The sequence below is a fragment of the Narcine bancroftii genome, chromosome 13 (assembly GCF_036971445.1).
Source record: "Narcine bancroftii isolate sNarBan1 chromosome 13, sNarBan1.hap1, whole genome shotgun sequence".
Taxonomy (NCBI): Eukaryota; Metazoa; Chordata; class Chondrichthyes; order Torpediniformes; family Narcinidae; genus Narcine; species Narcine bancroftii.
This window is the reverse complement of record NC_091481.1, coordinates 7,633,478-7,653,757: the sequence shown is the minus strand read 5'-3', so window position 1 is coordinate 7,653,757 and position 20,280 is coordinate 7,633,478. Positions and strand designations below refer to the sequence as shown.

The window sequence follows — 20,280 nt, the reverse complement described above, 5'->3', positions numbered from 1 at the left end:
TAATTAAACATCTGTGAAGGTAAATGTCCCAAGTATTATGCTGCCCTGAAATGAGGGGACTATGTATTAAAAAGTGCTGTAATTCCTACATGGTCAAACCAAAGTGCGTATAAATAATCCTGAAAAAAAACTGGAATGTGCACTTTAATTACATGTGAATTGTTTAATTACAAATTTAAAACTGTGGAGCACAGGGAAAAATAAAGAAAAAAAAATGTATTTATCCTGAACATTATGGAAAGCAACTGCATGCAGTTCAGGCCATTAGGGAACAAGAATAAATACTGGTATTTCCAGTGTCAGCAGGCGTCTCAAAGATCCAAGACAAAATGCTCAGCTTATTGAGGGGAGGAATACTTAGCAACATTAATAAATACATTGTGGAAGATCTCAAATTCCTGGAACAACGCATCATCAAACCAGTACTTGACGAAAACAGGTTTATTCCAGATCATAGAGGACACCAATTCCTACTGCCCAGTGAAACCAAATACCTAACATAAGGCTTTCGATTTCATTCGCATCCAATTAAAACCACATTAAATATAATACCGTCACTTACTGCAAAATCATGATTTTCTGATTAATTTACTATTAGTAAAGCAAAAGTGATCATTTATCAACGGTAGTAATACTTACATCCTCAACAAGACTGGTTGTCGTTTGCACATGGCCACCACAAGAAATTTGTGCTGTTACATCCATTGCAGGGTCATTGATGTCCCTCTCCCTGACCCTTTCCTCCAGTTCAGAACTGCTTTGAGGAAGCGTTTCCCCCAAAACTAACGTGTTTCCATCACGGTAAGTGCCACAGCTTGAATTCATTTCAATCCTCTTAATTACAGATGATGCAATCACTCCAGGCACTTGCTGTTTTCCTGAAGCTGCCAACTCAGAACAGTTTTCATTCAAGGCAAGCTCCTGATCTCTCGTGTGAAAATCTGCAACGTCCACAAATGGAGTCTCAATGCAACGCTGCACATGTCTAACTGAGGTCTGCAGCATCGTACTGGACTTGCTATAAAAAAGCCCAATCCACATATGAAGGATAAGCTTTACATCCTTCATGGTCTCTTGGATGGTTGGATCCCAAAGCCTAAAGGGAATAAGAAATCATGTAACAAGCACAATGTAGCTTTGGGTAATTCAATGAAGAGTCTTGGACCCAAAATATACACTCTTTCTACCTCCATAACACCCTACCTGACCTGCTAGGTGTTTTCAACATTTTCTGCTTTTATTTCAGATTTTCAGCCCACAACATCCTGGCGGCAAAGCAAATCGAATCCCAGGCAAGCAGTTGATCCATTCAGTCAGATTACAGATGATCTATATCATTCCTACATCAACCACCTTTGCTTCCATGGGCAGGCACCAAACATCCTCTTCAGAGTTAACCAGTACAACTAAGTAGATCAAGAAAAACAGGTGCTTCCTCCCAGAAAACTTGGTTAACATTATACTTTCTGTACATTTGCATGTAATAGTCGAATTTTGTGGACCAATTTTAGGGTAAAATTTAGGGAGTCGACTATTACACTACTTTTGACCACAGTAATTGCCTGTGTTTTCAAGGTGACAGTAACTTAGGTGGGCGGGTAGGCCCAGGAGGTAAGCCCGCATTCAGGGTTTTGAGACCTTGAACGGGTGGGCATCCAGGACCAGGAGGTAAGCCTGCATTCGAGGTGTCAGAAGCATGGAGAGGTGGGTGGCTGGGGCCAAAAATAGGTGAGGGTTAACTTTTACATGGTATTGGCTATTACACGAGTATTACAGTATATCCATCTGCAAGGATATATGACGAGTGGAACATAGATTTTGCATTGGGGCATCAGGGCCCACAGCTGAACCACAGGAAGACCGTGAACTATTCCCCCTTCCTAATTGACAGATCGAGTGCCACTGTATCAGAGAGGAAACCCAAGTGACCCTCTTTGATCTGCCCATGGAACGACAGTGGCCTTTGCACTGCCACAGAGTAAGAGCTGAAATACATTTGTCCCTAGAAAGGAATATAACTGAGGACAACAAAAAGCCCTCCCTATCTGCACTTTCACACTTCTTACAAATATGCCTGGAACGTGAATTGCACACACCTTCATACTCAGATCTGAAATGTAAAATAAGAGCACTCATTAAAATTATTAAAATAGATAGACAGGTATACCCCGCTTTACAAAGTTAGAGTGTTCCTGAGAAACAGTTCGGAAAGCGAAGACCCATTGACTACTACTGGAGGTCATTTTCATGAAAGCAAACATGGGTTTCTTTGTACAAGTGAACTTTCGTAAAGTGAGTATTTGTAAAGTGGAGTTTACTTGTTCATACAAATAGAATGTCCAAGATGATTAAAGAATACCACTGCTTCACCTTTGCAAAAGCTTTCATCAACTCACCCATGTAGTGCCCGATTCACAGATTTCTCCAGTGGATCATTGGTATACTTGCTGTCCCACTGGTACAGATATGGCCCTTTCCAGTTAAATGTCACCTTCACATTATCCTCTTCCTCCTGCACATAACGACACTGCTGGAAAATTTCATCAAAGCTTGTCTGTTCTGTATCTGCCTGAGCACAATTGGGTAACGGAGCACATTTTGCCATCATGTCATTTTCCTTCTGCGAATCCAAGGCAGGCTCTCCAACATTAGACCAACAACTGTTGTCATGCCTGAAAGGCCGCACTCTTCCAACTAATGTTCCCTCCTCATAGCTTCTCTCCTCATCTTTAGAGGAAACCTCAGAATGAGTCCTGTTCTGCAGGTCACACGTGCTGGAGTGTCTTCGCTCATCCTCCACAGGCAACGATGTAAGCTGATAAATCACATCCTCCTTCTCAAACGACACAGGGTTAGTGATGGCTAAATGCACAGATTCTCTTTTCCTTGGTGGCCGGGAATAGGAATGGTCTCTCAAGACATAGGAACCCCATGGAGCAGTTAAAGATCGGCAAGCCACATCCTTCTGTATGTGGGTCTGGGAATTGTGAACTTGCACTGCTTCCTGGCTAGGAAAATCCAGCAAAGCATCTGGTATAGATGAACTCTCAGACAAAGGCTGACTTCCAGAGGGTTCTCTACTTCCTTTTTGATGGCTTTCAGTTACATTTAGTTCAGTGTCAGGCAAAAGAGTGCTACCCTTTTCAGGTAGATTGGGACAACAATTTGATTGCGTGTTACTCCCATTGGAGCCAATCTTGTTGGACACACCCGTGGCAGACATCAGATGCATTGACATAGCATGTTTCTGTTTCGATTTGGGTAGCGAGGCAATGGCCGAGTTAATTGCAAGCTCAGCAAGAATATTTAGTGCATCTGTTTCCAAGATATTGGTTTGAATATCATTCTGTGGTGTCCCAATTACCATCTCTGAATCTTTCTTTGATCTTGACTTATTTGAGCTTGCAGACAAGGATAGAGGGTGCAGGGAAGCAGGCCCATTATTAACAGAATTGTCTTCTACAAAATTCCAGGTACTGACACCATATCTTGAAATCTGCTCTGCAGTTATTCCTGAAACACAAACTGACACGTTTAAAAAGTAATTTACAATTGAAATACACTCTATTATAGCAATAGAATTGTAAGAGCTGGAATAGGTTTGTCCCAGAAAAGAAATACATATGTGGACAAGAACGAACCCTCCAAAAAAGAATCAGTTTTTTTGTTTGGTTAGCCAAAGAACCAACATCCATCAAAATCTTTTCCCCCCACAGGATGGGTATCAAAAACAAGATAGCATAGATTTAAGGCATATGAAAGTAGTTCTTAGGGGACCCAAAGGGCAAATTTCTTTTTAAATACACAGAAAGTAATTGATATCCAAAATGTGCTGACAGAGGTGTAGAAATAAATATAATTAGATGCAAGAATTTCTGTACATTCAACACATTGTACAACATACAGTAAAATCCCCATTATCCGGAATTTAAGCAACCGGCAAAAAAAAAAAAAGCAGAAAATAAATAGGTAAAAGATACAAAAGTTTAAAATTGTTCCACCCCCACCCCACCCCGAGAGCTTAGTTCACCGATCATGCAACATAGAATCTCAAGTAACCGCCAAATTTATTTGCTTGGCATCTACCATTCCCCATAGGTGCCAGATATCGGGGATTTTACTATGCAATAAACTCATTATTGTTAATTACTACATTTAAGAGGCACTTGACTGACACAAATAGGCAAGGCATAGAAGAATATGGTCCTAATGCAGGCAAATAGGATTAGTGCAGATGGGCAATAAGTCTGGTGTGGATGTAGTGGGCCAAAGGGCTTGCTCCAATGCTGAATGATGATAGCTATAAAAGTTGACTATAACTGCAACATGGGCACCCAACACTGTGTCTACACTTTAAACATTCGCCCTGCTCTGCAATAGGGACACTTCTTATAGTTTTCATCCTTCAAATGCTCAACTAAAGAAATCAAGAAATGATCAGAGAGGGCCTCTCGCTTCCTATTACGACACACTGGGTCATCTGACCATTTGTAGAACCTGGCAATTTTGAAGTGGACTTTAACAGCAAGCTCGCAGTTGACATGACACCATTACAGTGCCAGTGACCTTGATTCGATTCCAGTGCTGTCTTCAAGGAGTTTTCACGTTCTCCACGTGACCTGCGGAGGTTTTCTCTGGAGGCTCCGATTTTGTCCCACTCAACAAAACGTACAGGGTTGGTAGGTTGATTGGGTGTAATTGGGGCAGCACAGGTTTCATGGGCCAAAGGAGCCTTCTACCAAGTTGTATCTTTTTATTTATTTAAACATTGAGTAATTTTTACAATGTTCACTGAGGAATAAGGGCCAGGACAACGGAGGTAACTCTTATAAGGACTTATAATGTCCTTCAATGTTGGGAGTTTTAATAACCAGTTGATAGGGCCTCTTTTTAACATCTCTTAAAGGATAGCATTTCAACTCTGCAATGAGAAATCACTGGAATTTTTGTGCTCAGAGCTGCAGAGTTGGATTTGAACTACAAGTTTTGATTCAGAGGTACATAAAGTACTGATACTCATTTTTGAGGCTACTCTGAAGCACTGCTTGAAAGTAATTGCTAGTATAAGTATTAACTTTCTCAAACGGTAACCAGAATGCAGAGTAATCAAAGATGCACAATACAGAAGTCCAAAAATCCGGATGCCAGAAATCCAGGCCACCCAAGAATCCAGACTTTTTCGGAAACTCTCAATTTAAAAAAAATTAATGGCCTTTTGTGTTTGTGTGCGTATGTGTAAGCTCCACAGATGGACAGTGGCAATAAGTGACCATTTTGTTTTTCTTTAAAAATGCTTGTTTTGATAAATGAAGCATGAATTTGCGAATGAATAAACCATCAAAATTGACCTGTTTATCTCTTTATTCCTCCTTGAATGTGAATTTGATGTACACTCAAGAATTCGGAAACTCTAAACCAACACAATCCCCAAGCAATCAGGATTTTTGGACCTACTGTGCATCTTTTGGCAGTAGTAGGTAGCAGAAAACCCATCCAACTTCCTACCTGCTTCACCCTGTTGTTGGTCCAATTTCACCTCTCCCATCTTCTGTGCTTTGCTGCAGTTGTCAACCGCTTTCCTTGCCTTTCCGTTTTGTTCAGACCCAGTTTTGAGAGGCACTCTGGTACCTATCTTTCGATCCCTGTTTGCATCCAGAGGGGCTGACTTTCCTGAGGAACTACCTTCGGTCGACTCTGCCACGGTGTTTTTTCTACTGCATGAAGATTGAGATCTGATAGCACATCTGATACTTCCAGGAATGGTTTTGTTAATTCCTAACTTCTCCTCTTTGGCAGCTTGCCTAATTGTTACTTTGGTAATCAAGGCGCTATCTTGAATATTCACTCTCGGGGCACTTTTGCTAAAGGCCTTCCCAGCAACTGGGTTAGCTCTTCCCATATTGGCACATAGATCTCTACTAGATGATTTTGTCTGCTTCCGTGCTACTGCATGGATCTTCATCCTGGAGCCAGGAGATGCATTCACCAGGGTTGATCTTCTAGTCATGGGTCTTTTTCTTTGATCCTGCCCTGGTTTAAGACCTTTTTTTCCCAATGGGATCGTACCTTTGGAGGATATTGGTTCCAAATCACGAGACTGGCATGAAATCTTTTGCTTGGCATTGGGCATCTGGCACAACTTGAGATAATTTGCCCGATATTTCAAAACTGTTGACAAGGGTAGTATGTAGCTTGTAGGGTCGGTAAGGTAGTGAGAGATTTGGGAGATTGTCGATTCCTGGTGGTCTCTGGGAATAGGTAACTCCCCCTCATTTACTGTCGCACTGGTGTCATGTGGAAGGCTACTCTCTGCATTCCTGTCAGACTGCTGGGAATTCAGACGCACCTTGGGTGTCATTTTAAAGTACTCAACGAGGCAGTCTTCAACCAATTTGGTGCATGGAGTCTTCCGAATGCCAGCAGACCCAAGGCCTTTCTCCACTGCGTAACCAACAGCAGGAAGAAGTGGAACTATCTTCGCCGAGAAAGGCGAGCCGTTTCCTGGATAGCTTACCTGATCTACAACCATTTGGTAAACAAAATCAACATTAACGGTACAGTACAATATTGCTGACTTTCCAATATCTCATTCAATCTATTCTTTTACACTTAGCTGCATGCCAGAAATGTTCAATCCAGTCTGATCTCAAAGGGTTGGAAAATTCAGGCCCAGTTTTTCTCTTGGAAGAGAGCGAGCCAAGGGATACTGGAGGGAAGATGGATAGCATCCATCCTGCACCAATGCTGTTATGCATGTTCCAGTTTCTCAAATCATCAGCGACTCATCTGGACTGAATTTGATTTATATATAAAGCATCTCTATAAAAAGCTCACAAATTGAAACCACCGGGCAACTCCTAATAAAAATGCTGCTGGGTCAAACACGAGACAAGTAATTTTAAATGTTTAAAAACAATTCTCATGCGATCGTCTCTCTAAAAGGAAAATGCTGAGGCTTTACAAATTACTGCAAATAAATTAAAATTACAGATAGGTAATTCCATTTATATAGGAATTACTGCCCCCTCCCCATGTGATAACAGTCTGTATGCAAGCTCCTACAGTAAATATTGGTATTTAAAGCATCATGCAACTCCTGAAGAATCAGCCGGTGAAGACAAACCAACAAAACACACATTCTATTACAGATTCATGCAAACATCAGAGCTACCTCTTGGGAGATCCAGTGCAATTGGACTTGCAAAGTAAGGGGGATGAACCTCACATGAGTAAAATAATATTGCCTTTGCTCTGTTTAAACTGTGTAACTCTGAACTCCGTTCTGCTTCTTTTAACTGCTTTACGACACATGGGTTGCTGAATTGCTCACAAAATAAAGAACACTCTCACTGTACTTCAGTAAATATGACAATAAACTTGAACTGAACTGAAGAATATATTCAGCGATTTCCACTGTGTTCCCCCAACAGGTTGTATTTTTCTAACAACGTGCCATCGGGAACCAGAAGGTAAAGCAGGACAGTAATACCTGGTGCTTCCAGTTTCCACAGTGAGTGATTATCCAACTAGTGCTCACCACAGTCTCCCAACCAATGAAACCCTCTTGGACAATACAATAAAAAGGGAACTTAAGACATGGTTAATGCAGGGAACCCACTAAACTGGATTACACCTGCAATTGATGCATGCAGGGAAGAGAGGGAGCAAAGGAAAAAAATCTTCGTGAGCTTCTGTGCATTTCCATTTCACTATAAGGTTATTTAGTTTGTTTTTAGTTGAACTACCTACGTTTGCTCTCCTTTTCTGTTAAATGCAGCAGCCAACGACTTACAGAGAATCTCACTTGACAGTGAAAAATATGTGAAAAAAGATGTTTCCTAGATTATTTTTAACATCACAATTCAGGAGCCTAAAAACATTCAACATTCTTGGATGGAATTTAAAAGAGCGAAAAATTTACTATGCAGTATATCAAGAATGCAAAATGGTACCTTTAAGGTGAGAAATTCTTGGTGATTTAAAAATGAATATAGCCTGTGCTGCACTCTGAGTGGCCTTGATGCTTCCTGCATTACATATATAAAAAAAACAATTATGAAAGGTTTCCTCAGTACAATAGTGTCAATGTTTACAATGACCTTTATACATGTGCTTACCTCTGGTGGAGCTAGAAATAGATTCATTGAACAGAAGGAGGAGCCCCTGATCCTGTAAGAACTTCACAATTGCCTGGGAAAAGAACACATGCATGAAATTCTGCAAGGAATGCACACACTTGAAAAGTGAAAAGAGGGACCAAAAATATTTTAAAGGAGTAACAATGCATATTTAACAAAAATGTATCTCCCAGACTTCAGGGAGAAACAGATATGAAACTTTTAAGAATATGGGAAGATAAGAAAGAAATGAAGACATTCATCCCATTGAGCTTGTTTTGCTTTCAATAAGTTAATGGCCAATTTTCTGAGCTTTGTCTATATCCTCCCCAGTGCTCATCATCCTTAATCCCTTTCAAGTGTCCAAACATTTATTGATCTCTGCAATGAACATATTTACCAAACTTGCAACTTTCTTCAGTAGAAGATTTAAAAGATTTACAACCCTCTGAGAAATATCATCTCAGTGTTAATGGGGCAACTCCCTAATCCGTGTCTGGAGCCGCAGTTATAGGCACCTCAGTCTTAAAACCCTTCAACATTTGAATTAAAATTTCAAATTTCAACAATGAACAATTTGGAATATGGTAGACAGATCAGACTTGTAACAAATTCACAGATTCATCCGAAAAAAAGGGTATCTGAGTATGACTGCAAACATATCAGTCCTTCCCCAATCCCATTTTGAAGTGAAAGCAGGACATGTGTAGAAGTTTAAAGTATTTTTTAAGTGAGCCTCCAACCTGCAAGATTAACATCACAAGTTAGTATAAGGCTAGAAGTGATTGTTCTATCGATAATACAAGGGCCTGATACAAATGTTCAAACAAGCAGGCATAAGACAATTGACCCTTTCGAGCCCGCCCTGTCATTTAATAAGATCACAGCTGATCTGAAAGCAACCACAGTTCTACATTTCTGACCACCCAAGGTAAGCTTTCACTGCCTTGCTAATCAAGAATCTATTCATCTCTGTCTTAAAAATTTCAAAGTCTTGCTTCCACCACGCTTCAAGGAAAAGAATTCAAAGGACATGAATTCCATGTGGAGTAAAAAAAACTTCATCCTCTGTCTTAAATGCACAACCCTTTAAGCAGTGAGCTCCTGGTATTAAGAACATCCTCTCTACATCCATTCCATCAAGACTGCACAGGATCTTAGTTGGTTTTGATTGTCAGCTTTCATTTTTCTACATTCCAGCAAAAACAAGCCTAACCTCTCAAACCTTTCCTCAAGATAACCCACCCATTCCAGGTATTAGTCTATTAAACCCTCTAATACATTAGCATGCTTAGTTAAATCAGGAGATCAATATTGCAGATAGTACTCCAGATGTGGCCTATAGAACTATAACCCCCTATATTTGTATTCAATTCTTCTGGTTAAAAAAAACCTATAATTTTCTGTTGGTCTTTCTAACCTGCTGTCATACATGCAGTGACATAAGACACCGTGGTTGAAGTGGACCCTCTCCAAGGTCTCCGCATCCTTCCTTAAAGAGGCGACCAGAACCAAACACAATATTTCCTCTCAACTCTTGAACGCAATCCCCTGACTAATGAAAGCCAAAATACCATAAGCCTTTTTAATTCCTCTATCAACCTGCATGGCAACCTTGAAAACTGTAGATTTGGACCACAATGTCCATGTTCTTCTACACTGTTAAGGATCCTGCCAACACGATGCCGAAACAAAACTGGTATACCTTGGTGAAGAGGTCAGGCCCAAAACCATAGAATGTTGCAGCACAGAAAAAAAAGGCCATTTGTTCCTTCTAGTCTGTGTCGACTATCATTCCACTAGTCCATTGACCATAACCCTCCAGACCTCTCCCATCCATGTATTTATCCAATTTATTCTTAAAACTTAAGATTGAGCCCACATTCACCACATCAGATGGCAGCTCATTCCACACTCCCGCCACTCTGAGTGATCTCTCCCAATTATCAACTCCTGAAGACCCAGCAACATCGTAATAAATCTTCTCTGCATTCTTTGCTGTAATTAGGCAAATAACTGCACACAACATTCCAAATTTGGCCTCACCAATGTCTTAAACAAATTCAACATAACATCCCAACTCCTATTCTTAATACTTTTTGATTTATAAAGGCTAAGATGCCAAAAGCTTTCTTTACAACTCTGTTCACCTGTTGCGCCACCTTCATGGAATTATGTATATGTATTCCCAGATCTCTTTGCTCCTCTGCACTCAGTGCCCTATCATTTACTGTGTATGTCCTACCTTGGTTTGCCCTTCCAAATTGCAACACCTCACACATGTCTGCATTAAACTCCATCTGCCATTTTTTGGCCCATTCTCCAAGTTGGTCCAAGCTTTGAAAATCTTCCTCACTGTCCACAATGGTTCTTTATGTCATCAGCAAATTTGCTGATCCAATTCACCACATGATCATCCAGTCATTGATATAGACAACAAACAACAACGGTCCCAATACGGATCCCTGAGACACACCACTTGTTACAGGCCTCCAGTCTGAGAGGCAACTATTCACTACCACTTTCTGTTTTCTTCCAAACAGCCAATTACAAATCCAGTTTACAGCATCTCCATGGATACCTAGTGTCTTAACCTTCTGAACCTTGTCAAAGGCTTTACTAAAGTCCACATAGACAACATCCATGACCTTTTCATCTACCTTCTTGGTAACCTCCTCAAAATACTCTACAAGATTTGTTAAATATGACCTACCACTACAAAGTCATGCTAACTGTCCTTAGTCAGTCCATGTCTGTCCAAATACCTATATATCCTATCTCTCAGAGCTCTTTCCAATAATTTACCTACTACTGACGACAGACAGGCTCACCAGCCCTATAATTACCTGGGGTTTTTTTTTTTGGAGTCTTTTTCAAACAACAGACAACATGAGTTAACCTCCAATCCTCTGGCTAAAGGTGAGAAGGACATTTTGAATATATCTGCCTGGGCCCCTGCAATTTCTACATTAGCCTCCCTCAAGGGGAATATCACATCCAGCCCGGGGGATTTATCTACTTCATGTCTTCGTTTTGCCTTCCTGATTTTCTTCTCTGTACACTTCAAATACCTCATTAGCTCCTTGTTGCCTATACTTGTTATATACCTACCTCCTCTTCTTAACCAGATGGCCAATATCCCTTGAAAACCAGGGTTCCCTATGCCTGTCAACTTTACCTTTAATCCAAACAGGAACAAGCAAACTTTACACTCTCAAAATTTTGCCTTTGAAGGCCATCCACTTACTTAACACACCCATTAAACAACATATCCCAATCCACTCTCCCTTATTTCTACAAAATTTGCCTTCCTCCAATTTAGAATCCCAACATGAGGGCCAGACTTATCCTTTTCCAGAATTAACGAAGCTGATGACATTATGGTCACTGAATCCAAAGCATCGATTATGTATTTTAATCTTTGCTCGAAAAAGTCCACTGTATGACCTGCTGAGTTCCTCCAGCGTTGTGTTTTTACCCTCATGAAGAGACTCCTTTTGTGAATTATGCACAATAATTCCTTCTCATTAAAAAAGAAATTGGCAGGCTTTAGGTAGGTCGAAATGTCAATTTTAAAAATTTACATCTACAATCGCTCTCCACTTCATTTATCATCTTGAAAATCTGTGCCAGGCCACCACTTAGCATAAATTGATCTGAGGGCAAGTCTAAACATACTTGGGGTGGAATTTGTTCTTTCCAACTTTTTTTTAGATGCAGAAAGGTATGGTCCTAATGCAGACACATGGGATTAGTGAAGAAGTCTGACAAGGTTGACATGGACATGATGGACCAAATGGCCTGCTTTTGTGCTGTACAATTCAATGATTTTTCTCCCCAAACAAAAAAGACCCTCACCTAGTTGAAGATCTCAGCCTCAGGACACTGGTTATTTTGTGGAATTAAAAGACAGACTGTAATCACTTCCAACGCCTACGGTATATATTTACGTTTCCTCCTTACAATCAACCTTCCTCCCTTTCCCTTCTGAAATCTGTTGCCTGAAAAAAAATTTAGTTTGAAGGATGTGGGAAAGACCTGGCTCATTCTAAAATCAGTTGATATAACAGTCAGTGCTACTGACATTTTGAAGAACCTTCTAATTGTGACATCACACAGAGACAAATAATTAGCTGCAATTGGGAGGATTCTGGAAAGCAGTGGTCTGATTTATGACAGGAAAGTTTGAAGCTGACATGAAAGAGCACAGAGTGATATGGGATATTGAAGAAATGGGCAATTGAGGTATGAAAGCTTGGTCAGAGTTAAAATAATCTGTATAGACAGCAAAATAACAGAAGAAAATCAAAGGAATTTTGCCAAACCAGGTGAACATAACAGTTGAACTAGAGAAAAAGACAAAGATCACCTTCTCTCCAAATCCAAAACCATGTTTAGAGGAGGACCCTATTAACTCATGATCTTGTAAATTCTGTTCTTTCAGATACCCTTTAATTCTACCATACCTTGTAGTGCATTTTAGTTCTAATCATTCAATGTGTGGGACAAAAAAAGTCCTTTTGTCATTTTTGGTTCTTTGCCCAGTATAGACAACACTTTCCTTATTCTAATATATCCTAATTTCAAAGTATCATCTTCCAAAGCGTGAGCTGTGATATCCCGAATTTAGATCTCTTTAATCCAATAAATCAAACTCTGTTACATCATATAGTTTTAACTCACTGACAGAACAGATAAACATTTTGGACAGCTTCTTCACAACATTTTCATAACAGTGAATAACAAAGCAGTTACTGCATGAAGATAGTCCTTTAGACTCTAATTACTTAAAAGTTGTCATTAAAAAAAGCAATAGCGAGAGATTGCTATTTAAAAAATACACAAAGATATATAGAGATACAAAAATTCAAAAAGAAATTTCTCATGCTCATGCTTCTTTCACATCTTGTCGAATAATGAGCAAGCCATTCGCTTGGGCGGATATTATGATATATAACATCAAAGTCATTATGGTAACACGACAAATAATAGCTCTCTTAAAGAGATAGGCACAAATTAACTAAGAATCAAAAAGTAACCTGTGTCCCCCTGGTCCTTGACCTTTGCACCAATGTTCATGAGAATATCTTCTTTCTATCTGATTGATGGGCCTCATTCCCTTTATTTTTAATTTTTTTTTAAATTAGATATACCACATGGCAACAGACTCTTTTGGGCCAAGAGCCCTTGCCGCCAAATTACACGCAATTGACCTACAACCCCAGTACATTTTGAAGAATGGGAGGAAACTGGAGCACCCAGGGAAAACCGATGTGAACACAGGAAGAACATACAAACTCCTTACAGACAGGGCCGGATTCGAACTGGATCGCTGGCACTGTAATAGCACTGGGCTATTTGGCTAACTGTGCCAAAATTTGTTAAATTTCTTCTGCACGATCAATTTTCCATCGGTGTTGCCACACTAATTTTATTCCAAAGGCTTTCAATTGTTTTCTGTAGTAGCTCAACAAATTCCTTTTTCAAGTCTATATATACCAATGTATATATACAGTACAACTCCGATTATCTGAAATCCGATTCTCCAAAGTCCTCATTTGTCTGGAAAAAAATTTTTAATTTTGGATATCTGATACAAATCAGAAATCCTCATTTATCCAAATTTTTTTTCAGAGCCAAACTGACCTTACTGATTTGAAAAAATAATTTTCTTGACATGAAATTAGAATGATAATTGTCCTTGTTTCAGGAAACTCCTTGCCCTCTCTCTTTTCATTTCTTCTTTACCTTCCCCTATTGATTTTTCTCTCCAACCTCCCTCTCAAACTGCGTGCTGCAGTTGGAAGAATCCCTTCTCCCAGCGTCATCAAGGAGATCAGTCTCCCGGCAGGAACGGGGATGTCAGGCTCCTGGGCAGGAGTGGGGGCACGGTGGGGAGGTGTCAGTAATTGGTGGTGGCCAGAATTTATTTGGTGACAATTAATTATTTTTATTGCTTAAAAAGTCTTCCTTTGTTGTTTGTTGTTGTTTAAACACTGTTACAAGTGATTTGTTGTTGCTACTGGGCTGTTTTTAAAAAAATGAGCAGTTATCCAACAAAAAAGTTTATCCAACATTATTTCAGATAATCGGAGTTGTACTGTATATTCTTGCGTTTACCCACTCTGTTGTTTGATCAAAGACATCAAGTTACTTTAACTCATTTATCCTTTAAGAATCTATGCTTTCTCTAATCAATTCACATTTGTCTAGCTGACTGATAATTCCATCTTATTAGTTAATTTATAACTTTCTACATCATGGTTAAACTGATTGGTCTGTAGTTACCAGGTTTAACTCAACACCCTTTCTGAACCAAGTCGTAACTGAAGGTGACCTCCAAGCCTTTCCTTCATAATCAATACAGTTCTAAATATTGACTACCATTTCCACCCATGAATACTGGAGTTCCCCCAGCAATTCTTTGTTGGCTTAGTTCTTACCAAGTTCTTTTTTTCCAAATTATCCAATAAAAGACCCAGTTGAGGAATGTCATCTTCTTCCAGGTATTCCACCAGTTTGTACCAACTGCAATATAAACCTTCCAAACAAACTGAGGAAAAACAATGGGTTAGTACTTCAGCTACACATACTGTAATTAAGCAAGTGGGACAAATTAATTTTAAATACCTTCTTTTTGAGTGTAATTTTCTTCTTTGAAAACTGCCCCAGGCAATTTGTTCTTTAGTTCATCGATTTTGATCGCATACTCAATTTCAAGCTTTATTGGTCTAAAAACAAAAAATTATACAGATGAAAAATTGTTAATGTTTAAGAGAAGACATCCATGTTGAAGAAACGCATCTTCTCAATCCATAAATAAACTGGTTCTGTTGTAGATAATGCACGGCTGAGATCTGCCTCCATTTTAATGCAGTTTCGTGCCTTTGTCTTCAACTGTAGCAACTTCTAAAAGCCTGATTCATAAAGATAAGGGGTTGTAAAGAGCAGGATCTTCTGAAGACACTCGTTTGCAATGTTGGGGTAACTATGTCATTTTTGGCCAAAACTCAGAGATAGACGAAGTCTTAAACAGATCCAGAATCGTTTTGGTCAATGAGTTCATCTTGCACATCATCGTTACCTTTAACAACTAATTATTAGGTCCTCTAATTAACTATAGTGATTGACCAATCACTAGTTACTTCATTCATCAGTGTAAATATTCACCACTCACCAGAACCCTCTGGCTGGAATATGTAAACAATACACTGTATTACTCACCCAAGCCCTCTACAGCACTTTCCAACTCACAACCTTTTCTGCCCAGGATAAAGACTGTAGGCACAAGGGGATATCACCTCTAAAGGTTCTCTTCCATTTCTTGGCTTGGTAATCCTTATCCATTCTTTCACTGATACTGGGTCTAAATCCTGGAGCTCTCTTGCAAACATCCTTTTAAAAGCATCTGAATAGAAGGGATCACAACTCATCAAGAGAGTTTACCAGCACCCACTCACTGATAAATCTTGGGTTAATTCTGAATAATACTCGTAAGGGAAATTAGAGTATGATGCTTTAATAAAGACCTGATCCCATACCATTATACTCATATGCAAGTGTACATTCTTAAAGATTAACAAGCAAAAGAAGAAAGCAGGTCCGTCTCCTCCAGGGAAAAAAAATTAAAGATACAGACAGAAAGAATTCAGTCATTTGTGCCAAAGATCTCACACTGTCAATTGCGTTCCATGTCTGCTAGAAACTCTGCAATAACTTCAACTTGCAACTTCATCAGGGACTCAGACTGTCAGGAGCTGCATCGTTGGAGACCAGATCTTATCCCAGCATTAGCGATGTTCTTGCAATACTTACTTATTGAACACCTACAAGGCCCTGCTGAGAAACATTGAGACCATCACCCACCGTTGTCACGTAGGAGGGGTTATGGTTTGATAAAGCCACTTGTTTTCCATACTAAAATTATTTCCAATCAACTTTTCCTGGGTTGGGACTCAATTTGGTTAATGATCAACAGGAAGACTAACCTTTCATCTCAGACCTATGCATGCACAGTGCCAAGGGAACCATTGGAGGCAATCATACCACCACTCTGAAAGCAATAATCACCTCGATATCTTGATGCTGAAGTAGTTTTCTACACTGTCCAATATACCAGAAAACAAATACAGTTACCAGTGTCTGCTGCAGTTCTCCTTAGTAATCAGGTGATGCAATCACAAAGAAGACAGGTTAGCCACTAAACTTTATGAAGAGTTTGAGAAGATTTGGTATGTCACCGAGGACTCTTGAAAACTTCTTCAAGTGTGGAGAACATTCTGGTGGTTACGTCACTGTCTGGTATGGACACTCAGGACAATAAAAAAAAAATCCAGAGGATTGTTAATTTGGCCTGGGACATCGGTCTTCACTCCACCGAGGACATCCAGAAGAGCAGCCTCAATCCTCAAGCACCCAGGCCAGGCCCTCGTCACTCTGCTTCCATCAGGAAAAAAGTACAGGAGCCTAAAGACGAGCACAGAGCGGCACAAGGACGGCATCTTCTCCGCTGCCATCAAGATTCCTGAATGAACAGTGAACAAAGACGCTGCCTTCCTTCGTCTTTTTCTTTCTCTTGCACAATTTTTTATTTATTTTGTCAGTGGTTTATATATAAATGTTTGGAATGTGACGCTGCCGCAAAACAACGACTTTGGTGACGTGTTCATGACAATAAAATTCTGATTCTGCTTATACTGAATCTGTCAACAAGCAAATTCTTGCCTTTCTTAGTAGATTGGAGTAGAATTTTGCCCGGAAACCTTACATATCAAGATTAATTGAAAGCCAATTGATAAATAAAGGTGACTTGACTTGAGATTCGTCCCAGCGATGAGTGGCATTCACCGGCTCTTCATCCTGGGGCAGCACAATTTCATTCCATCGCAACTTTATTGAAGCTTTACCACCTTCCTCACACTGACAACTCGGCTCACCACCGTGCAAGCGACCTGGTCAGGACCTCGACGTATATTCCTCAAGCTGACAACCCAACTCACCTCAACGCCAGTGTCCCAGTCGGGCCCTCGGTGCACCTTCCTCGCGCTGACAACCACACGTGACAAAAGCGAAAAGAATGCTTGGGCATTGAGGGGCACTGCTGGTTCAGCAGAGCATACCTGCGCATGCCGATCGAAGTCTCAGCACTCCCCCGCGGGGTCCATCCGCCCAGTCTCATTTCTTCAAATTTATTTATTTATTTCCTCTCCGGTGGTGGTGGGGGGGGGAGGGGGGGGGGGGTGTTTTGTCGGTGAGTTTCCGGTTGATTGAATTTCAGATCATGGGGATTTTACTGTATTAATAATTTAATACTACAAGACACCCAAGATCTTTCACAGGAACATCAAAATTTGGCACAGAGTGTCATAAGAAAATATTAGGACTAGTGATTGGAAGAGAGCTACAGACTGAATAGTGGAGGAGCAAAAAAAAAAAGCACACTTACAAAGTAAAAAAGCACACTTACAAAGTAACTGGTATCAATGGACTGCCATTTGACTGCAGAGCCACACTGATTTCTTTAGCTTTGTTGACGAGTTTTCCTTTCCAAGGGTAGTAATACATAGCTAAACACAAGGAGTTAAGGTTTTGAGCAAATTAAGTTAACTGAAAATTGAACTACAGATACACATGGCACATTACTCATCCACTGCCCTACTATAGATACAAGTCAAATCACAAATCGAAATGTATAAATTGCTCACAAATATTACTGAATAGTTAAAATTAAGTGCAATCAATTCAATTAAAGTAGTTAAAAAGGAATGACTTGAAATCATGAATTAAATTATGGAGAAATGGAAAAAAAAAGACAATAAATTCACGTTGGGAATTATCACGCGGACACATCCTCATCTGGTTCCCCTTTTAGTTTCAACCATTCATACGAACTATTTTTAAAGATACTCATGCTCCCAGCTTCCCTCCGCATCAGCCAAGGTGCATCCCACAACTACAACGATCTGTACAACAAGTTTCTGTTGCATTAAACAATTAAAACAAAAGAATTCTTTGTTATTGGGTCACCTTGTTTTGGAGCTTTAAGTGGCCTGGAAACAGTCTCCAGCCAATTTTGTAATTTAAAACATGCCAGCAGAAAAACAGTTCAAGCGCAACAAAAACTGCTGGTTGTAAACAGCTGGGTTTGGGCAGGACTCACAGACACAGAAACAAGAACTAACCCTTCAATTGGAAGGCCACTTCTGTTTCTCTCCCAGAGACACTGCCTCAGTACTTCCATTTTTATATCAGATTACCAAGAACTACACTTGGGGTGGATCAGTTGGGGCCAAGAGTATATTCCATGCTGTATGGTCCTAACCTTTTTCTTTGCACAAGAGAGTAACATCATCTATTTTGCAGTAATTGGGCAACACCCTTCAACCAACAAATGTCTGGGAAACCGTGTTTGGAGCCCCTGCAAATGTCTGGGAAATCGTGTTTGGAGCCCCTGCAAATGTCTGGGAAATCGTGTTTGGAGCCCCTGCAAATTGCTCCCATTTCCCTCAACAACACAGGAGATTTTCCACTTGGGGCCACTATCAAATGCAGTAAGTCTAACTAGTCAAATTTTAGTCCATCCAGTACCTTGATTTGCATTTTTCTTTGCTCGAAACTCTTTGGAAAAGACAGTTTAAGATCGTGTTACTAATAGACAAAGGCACTTCTTTAAAATATTCCGCTGGTTCTGTTTCTGTATGGGCCAGATATAATCACAATGTTTAATAGGTTTAGTGAGGCCCTCAAATAGGCAAGGCCTAGAAGGATATGGCTCTACCACATGGGATTAGTGCGATGTTTCTCTATAACTCAGTGACTCTAACAGTACAAGTCTAAAGTCAAGTATTTAAAATGAAATAAAAATTACCTTGAATTTTCAGACCTTCTCTGGAAAGGAGAAAAGTGACACAAAAAGCAATTAGATACAGTAAAAGGAGTTTTAGGAATCATTTGTAAAACAAAAATGTAATTATGCTAAACAGGAAAAGGCAACTCACATCTCATTCGCTCTAAACCTTCTTGTGATGCATTTGTAGTCAGTGTACTGGAATGCTACAATAGCGTACGGATAAACTTGTCTGGGGTAATGCTGAACATCACTCTGCTCTAGCTCATACAAGTAATACTGCAATATAGGGAAATAAAACTGTTCACTAAAAGGATACAAAATATGTGCATCTCACTCAATCCATTAGCAGAACAAGAAAAAAAGCTCTTTTTTTTTAAAAAATGTGATACAAAATAGCCCCAGAACATAGTGACTATTTTTGAAAGCTGACTGGAAAACCAAAATACACAAGGTATTTTTACTTTAATTTAGACATACAGCACGGTAACAGGCCCTTTTGATCCCCTGTTGCCTAATTGCATCCAATTGGCCTATAAACTTCGATGCATTTTGAACGGTGGGAGGAACTGGAGCATCCAGAGGAAACCATGCAGACACAGTTCAAACTCCTTACAGACAGTGCAGAATTCTAACCCTGGTCCTGATAGCTGACGCTGTAACAGCGCTAACCGTGCCACCCTATAAGGTGTTTCGCTATCTCTGTACGTGTGACAATAAACAATTAAATATTAAATGAATAAAATATGTAATCAGCTCTACATTGACAGTGAGTAGTTTCTCTCTTTTCCTCCTTCATTCCTAATTGGTAAAAATTAATTGAAACAATGTATCTTGGTTCTTTTAAATCAAATCACAAATAATTTCCTGAGAAACGTGTATCGACTGTGAGGCAGCGGAAAAAAGTAAATTCTGAGAGGAAGAAATATTAAAAATAACCATCAAGAGTTTCAGACAAATGTAAAATTAATAATAAAAACTTTACCTGTGAAAGTACAAAGGCTTGAAAGTGGCTGGTACTGGAAGAAACTTTATCTCTGCTTTTGGAAATATGGCAATTATAGCCATGAGTTGGAGTAGTGAAATCAGATGTATAATTTTCAATGACAGGCTTCACTCTACCCTGTTTAATAAACAACAATGTAATGGATTTACTCTCAAATGCAAACAAAATAGAGAGAAAAATAAAGTAGTCCTTAATCCAGTTTGAGAAAAATGCTTTGAACCATCTTACAGGGTTACACAGTTGGGCAGCTATTAATTTCACAAACAGAGGCCATACTGTCGAGCGAATATCATATTTCACACTAGCCTGTC

At 39.7% G+C, this 20,280-nt stretch overlaps 1 protein-coding gene across 1 annotated transcript in view; it reads right to left on the bottom strand.

Moving 5' to 3' along the window:
* Nucleotides 1–20,280, bottom strand: part of LOC138747997 (uncharacterized) — a 67,669-nt gene that overhangs the window by 27,551 nt on the left and 19,838 nt on the right. The window contains exons 7-17 of the mRNA XM_069907696.1: nt 19,949–20,086; nt 19,115–19,242; nt 18,985–19,004; nt 17,584–17,683; nt 14,748–14,848; nt 14,561–14,670; nt 8,118–8,190; nt 7,953–8,027; nt 5,506–6,519; nt 2,397–3,513; nt 640–1,096 (exon numbers count right to left, since the gene is read on the bottom strand). Coding sequence (XP_069763797.1) covers nt 640–1,096; nt 2,397–3,513; nt 5,506–6,519; nt 7,953–8,027; nt 8,118–8,190; nt 14,561–14,670; nt 14,748–14,848; nt 17,584–17,683; nt 18,985–19,004; nt 19,115–19,242; nt 19,949–20,086 — 3,333 coding nt within the window. The remainder of the gene's footprint in view (nt 1–639; nt 1,097–2,396; nt 3,514–5,505; nt 6,520–7,952; nt 8,028–8,117; nt 8,191–14,560; nt 14,671–14,747; nt 14,849–17,583; nt 17,684–18,984; nt 19,005–19,114; nt 19,243–19,948; nt 20,087–20,280) is intronic.